The sequence below is a fragment of the Eptesicus fuscus genome, chromosome 16 (genome assembly GCF_027574615.1).
Source record: "Eptesicus fuscus isolate TK198812 chromosome 16, DD_ASM_mEF_20220401, whole genome shotgun sequence".
NCBI lineage: Eukaryota > Metazoa > Chordata > Mammalia > Chiroptera > Vespertilionidae > Eptesicus > Eptesicus fuscus.
The window spans coordinates 63,426,580-63,432,673 of NC_072488.1; the positions used below are offsets into that span (position 1 = coordinate 63,426,580).

The following is a 6,094-nucleotide window of genomic DNA, read 5'->3' on the forward strand; positions in this document are numbered from 1 at the left end:
ATGTTACAGTAAGGAAAGGGTCAGTGATGCGATTTCTACTTCGGACGTGAGAATTTGTATATGTGCTAGGATCCCTTGTCTTTCAAAATCGTGCCATGTCTTGGCAGAGGCTGCTGGGAACGCACCAAATCCTTCTCCTCTCCTTCCAGGCTAAGAAAGCCAGAGCTGGGCACACACTCTAGACCAGTGATGGGCAACCTTTTGAGCTCGGTGTTTCAAACTTCGCCAAAAAACTGAGCAAAACTCGGGTAGTGTGTCCCTTTGAGGAAAAAAACATTATTTCGCGATATTTATAGTTTAAATAACATAAATGTTTCATCCTCGGCATGCAGCCGCCTCAGCGGCCACCTCAGCAGTCGCGTGTCATCAGAAATGGCACTGACACGCGTGTCAGAGGTTCGCCATCACTGCTCTAGACTGTAGGCTCACCTCCCAGCCGCTTTTGCAGCTGTGTGGTCATGTGACTCAGTCTTGACAGGGAAGCCCAGGGGACTGTGGGTGTCTTACTTCTCTGCTTTTCCACACCCTTTCCTCTCCTCAAGGGCCAGCGGGAACCTGGACGGGAGGAGGGAGTCCCGAACCGCCTCCTGGCGGAGAACCCGCCCACTGCCCTGGACTTCAATGAGGGAAACAGGGTTATTTTTTCACAGGCACTTTCGAGTTGGACGTCTGTTAGAGCAGCCCCACCCTTACCCTTGTCACACTCCTGCCTCCCTCCTGCTTCCCTGCATGCTCACAACCCTGCTCAGCTCTGCAGCACGGAGCCCCTCCGGGCAGTGTGCTCTCAGGATATGCATGGAAAGGGGTCCACGGGTCTGTCCTTCTCCTGGCAGCCCTGTGAGGCAACTCACAGCCCAGGGACAGTTCGGATGCGGTCAAGTGCTGCAGTCCAGCCATCGGGAATTTTGCTCTTTAAAGTCAAACCTATGCTCCTGGCTCTTGTGGATGTTGTGTTATCAACTGAACCACGAAATCTTAGGGCCACCTGAGAAAAGGGACTAACAGCCAGTTTCGGAAACAAATCTCTACCCTTGCCCCGGAGTACAAAGGTTGGCCTTAGAGCAAGTGGACAGTACAACTGTAGTCATTACCGCCACCGTGTGTGCAGCCTCTGCCATGGCCCCGCAGGGACCGACCCTTCATGTGCACCAGTTCATTTCTCCCCCACGGAGCCCTTGGGTGGGAGTATTTACAGGTAGGATATGAGGAAGCTCGGACACCAAATCACTCGCCCGGAATCACGCAGAGAACAAGGTGGCCCTGGGTTTGGGGAGGGCATGCCCTTTGGCTCCGCCCCCCGTGCATTTCCTAGGAGCAAAGCCTGGGTGCTGGCACTCCGAGACTTCAGGGCCCTGGGAGGCGGGGCTGCCGACTGCGTGAGCAAGGGGGCAGAGCAACATTGTAAAGACTTAGCCAGCAGGCTTTTAGCCCCCCAAAAGTGTGCTGGAAGTCACGCAGGGGGAAAACACACCCAGGTCTCAGAACAGCCCAGTAGGAATTAATCTAGATTTTTGTCACTTATCTGGGTTGGCAGAACGCCCTAGGTAACCTTTGCTTTTATTTCATCCCGACAGTAGGGACCAAGATTCAAGATGAAAAGGTCGTGGATTTCCCGGAGGACTCGGAATTGGGATGACGCCCCTGAGACGTGTGTCTCAGTTTTCTCCCAAGGAGCCAGGGAGCTGCCTCCTGGAGAGTCACTACCGTCATCACCTCCTAAGGCCACACCAAGCAATTCAGGTGCCGGGTTTGGGTGACTCCGGGGCTAAAGAAGAGACAAAAACGGAAACCAAAGGAGCCGTGGTTGTCCTCCTCAGGAGACAAGCGTGGACAGCTGCTTTGGGCACAGCCTGGGCCTTACACAATGGCTTAGGGGAGGAGAGTTTGGTAGAGGTTCGGCGAGGAAGAGAGCCTTCCGAAGGTGCCGCCTGGGAGTCGGAGGTGAAGACCACAGGTTACTTAGCAGGGCCGTGATTTAAAGCGATCTGGGCGCCCCACCACTGAGCCCACTGCTCACACAGTCTCCCGCTTTTCATCTGCCCGCAGTGTCCTTCAGTCACTCAGCACAGGGAGTAACTGCCAGGTTCTGCGTTTCCTGAAGTTGCTGTGCCTTAGGGGGCGCTAGACTCCAGATCAGGGGTCCTCAAACTTTTTAAACAGGGGGCCAGTTCACTGTCCCTCAGACCGTTGGAGGGCCGGACTATAGTTTAAAAAAAACTATGAACAAATTCCTATGCACACTGCACATATCTTATTTTGAAGAAAAAAAAAACAAAACGGCAAAAACACCCGCATGTGGCCCGCGGGCCGTAGTTTGAGGACGCCTGCTCCAGATGGTTGGCTTACTATTCATGGCCTTGGTGCTAATTATGGCAAGAGCATAGTCTTATACACAGAAAGAGCAATAGTACTTTATTTAAAAATATGTACAAAATTATTAGTTTGAAACACATTACTTTTCAACATACATCATATAACACTGACGGGTGTAAATTTTGCTACCTGCATTCATTCAGTTTTGTGATTTCTCTTTTACTCAAGGCTCTGGGGGAGCATTTTCTTAAACGCCCACCAGGGGGAGGCGACCACTGGCCTGGCCCCTTGGGGCTGGCTGTGTTCTGGGCCCACTAAGGCGGAACTGGATGGGAGCCAAAGGCAAACCCTGACCCTGCCGGGGGCACGTGGGACACGAACTGACAGGCCATCTCAATCACACACCAACTGCCCATCTGCTTCCTCTCTGTACCTGGGGAAAGTTAGTGAGAAAAAGTACCAATTATTTTCACAACAAATCCTGCTCTGGGCTTAGATAACATGATTTATGTTCTCTGTGATCCCTGCCCTTCCCTGCCTGTCACCAGCATCACAGGAAGCGAGTGCGAGACGGGAAGCTGGCCTCTTACTACAACCTGGGAAAGGAACCGAGATGAGCAATGAGAAGGGAGCATCTGCGTTAGGCCGAATTTGAGTTACAATAATATTTTTAGAAATATATTTTTATTGATTTCAGAGAAGAAGGGAGAGGGAGAGAGAGAGGAACATCAATGATGAGAGAATCATTGATCAGCTGCCTCCTGCACACCGCCCACTGGGGATGGAGCCCACAGCCCAGGCATGTGCCCTGACAGGGAATCAAACCATGACTTCCTGGTTCATAGGTCGATGCTCAACCACTGAGCTATGCAGGCCAGGCTTGAGTTACAACGATCTTGAGATAAATTGGACAACTGCCTTTGGGCACAGCCCAGGCCTTACTCATCCCCCTTCCTCCCACAGTGCCTTGCGTCTAGCAGGCACTTAATAAAGGCTCATGGTGTGGGGAATAAACGAATACAGAAGGGCTGTGACTACGAGCAGACAAGATACCCTTTTAGAATCCGAGTGTTTGAGAGATGAAAGGGACACGGGAGATCATGTAGACTTGCCTCTTCGCTTGGTAAATGGGGAAACAGACCCATAGAAGTCAGGTGACGTGAACAAGGTCACACACCAGTTCCTGTTAGAGTCAGACTTGGGTTCAGATTTTCTGAATTTCTCCTTAAATTTCCCACTCTCTTCATATCTGAAACTGTAAAAAGAACTGCATGGACTTAGTGGTGTGCCTCAAACTCGGGAAAACCGACCCCACGTCAGAAGCTCTGGAGTAATGGGTGACCTTGGCCAGGTGGCCAAGCGCACAGCGCAAGCAGCCAAGCTCCCTGTCGGCAGCCTCACTCCCAGGGCCCAGTCCTGCCTGGGCTCGGAGGACCAAGGCCCCGGGCGGGTGGCCCAGAGGACAGCGGAGGAATGAGGTAGGAGGAGCACGGAGATCAACGGGGACCTGCGGGCAGGTCGGCGTCTGTCCGGCCCCTGCCAGCAGGTCCAGCGCAGAAGTCCGTGCGGCAGCTCGGGAGGCTACAGCCTCAGCGTGTCCCGAGGAAACGTGTAAACTAAGCCCACGGACCGCTTCTGAGATGGAAAGCTAGTCGCTTCACGTACTTGCCAAGAAGATGAATTACAAGAGAAGGACGGTGCCTCTTCTGCCCCCCGGGGAGGACGGAGTGAGAACAAAGGGAGGCGTGAGGAGCAGCGAGAGAAAGAGAGGGGCAGAGGAATGGTCCTGGCAGACAGGAGGATGGAGGGCCCCGGGCCCAGAGACAGGGTGTGCTGGACCAGCAGGAGAGGCGGGGTACACACCCAGCCCTCCGTGGGCCTGTCCTCTCAGCTGAGCTGCCCCGGGGCCTCCCACGTGCCCTCCCGGGAGCTGAGAGGCACTGGCTCCCTCTGCTCCCAGCGTGATCTTGGTTTATAGAAAGGACGATGTGGCCTGGCTGGAAACGCTCATGTGATCGATGTAAGGAAACCACAGGCTTTCTCTTAAGCAGAGCCTTCTTCCCGCGCACACGCAGCCCACCCACCCCCTGCTCCCTCCTCTTCCCTGACTTTCTGCCCACTCCCTGCTCCCCTCCTCTTCCCGGCGCCTTCCTCCCAAAGTCTCCATCAGACCCCCTCCCTGCTCTCCTGCAGCAAAACACAGAAATCATTCACCCTGCAAAGAAGCCGGCTACTCTGCTCACAAATGAGTACCTTTGTGCTTCCTAGGCCGCCACAGGATGCCCCCTGGGGCCCAGGGGCCAGGAGGCAGAGCAGGACAGCCAGGTCCCGGCCCCAGGCCCTGTGCCCCCTCCACCCGCCCGCCTCTCGCTAGACAGCCGACTGGTTTTCGTTGCACGTGTAGATGGTGCTGGGCTGGATGCGCCTTCGGATCCGCTCAGGCACTCTGGGGAGGATTTGGAAGGTCTGGGGCAGCAGCTCTATGCAGGCCTCGCGGAACTTTTTGATCCTCCAGCAGTAGACGATGGGGTTGAAGACAGACTTGATGTAGCCGAGCCACAGGACGCAGGAGCTGGTGGTGTAGAAGGAGGGGCTGCAGTAGAACCGCCTGCTGAACACGGACAGGAGGCTGTAGACGGCGTGCGGCAGCCAGCACAAGGAGAAGCCCACGAAGAGGATGAGGATGGTGGTGAAGGCCTTGGTTTTGAAACTCAAGTCCAAGCTGATCTGCTGCTGCCGCTGGCGCCGCCGCAGGCCGGCCCTGGCGAGCTGCCGCAGGTCCAGGGTGTCCGACTGGTTGCGCACGCGGACCGCGTTCTTGCGCACGGCGTGCAGGATGCCCAGGTAGGAGCCCAGCATGACGCCGAAGGGCGCGAAGAAGGCGGCCACCACCAGCGTCACCACGTAGGCGCGGCCGGCCGGGAGCTCGGTGTAGCCCAGCACGCACTGGGGGGCCCGCGCGGGCACCTCCACCAGCGTCCAGCCGGCCAGCGAGGGCGCCGACACGCAGAAGGACAGCGCCCAGGACGCGGCGATGATCGCCTTGGCCCGCCGCGGGGTCAGCCTGTCCTGGCGCTGGGCGATGATGAGGAAGCGGTCCACGCTGATGATGAGCAGGGCGGCCACGCCCTCCAGGACGAAGAGCCAGTAGAGCGCGGCCGAGAGCCGGCAGAAGGAGTCGCCGAAGCGCCAGCGGACGGTGACCAGCGTGGCGGCCGCGAAGGGCATGCAGCACAGCGAGAGCATGATGTCGGAGAAGGCCAGCGTGGCCAGCAGCAGGTTGATGGCGGAGCGCATGGCCGGCCGCTGGTACACGATGACGCAGACCACGGAGTTGCCGAGGAAGCCCACCGCGATCATCAGCACCATGATGCCTGCCAGGCACCCCCGGAGGGGCGCCGCCGCCGCCGCCCACGCGTGGCTCCCGTTGGGCAGCAGGTATTCAAAAGTCTCCGCGGACGTGCGGTTGCAGGACATCCTGGAGAAAAGCTGCGAGTCTAGACAGAAACGCCGGAGGGGCGCCCCGCAGCGCTTTGGGGGCCGCCGGTTCGCTCGGCTGCCTGCATCCCCCGCGGCCGTCTTGGCTCTCCAGGGCGGTGGAAGGGTGCAGAGAAGCGCCTTCCTCGGGGAGCATTCGCCAGGATGTGTGACTCATCAGGGACATCCACCCGGCTCAGACCACCGCCCGTGTCTCAGCTTCCTGGTGGACGCTCTCCCACCTGGGCAAGGGGCAGAGGGAGACCGGAGTTAGACCTTCCAAGCGTGCTGAGCTGAGCATTTA

The 6,094-nt window shown here is 57.2% G+C and overlaps 1 protein-coding gene across 1 annotated transcript; it reads right to left on the bottom strand.

Annotated features, from left to right (window-relative positions):
- Positions 1 to 4,683: 4,683 nt before the first annotated feature.
- GPR45 (G protein-coupled receptor 45) lies at positions 4,684 to 5,790 on the bottom strand. Its single transcript, XM_008153411.3, has one exon. It carries the CDS (start codon positions 5,788 to 5,790, stop codon positions 4,684 to 4,686), a length of 1,107 nt encoding a protein of 368 aa, XP_008151633.1.
- Positions 5,791 to 6,094: the final 304 nt, after the last annotated feature.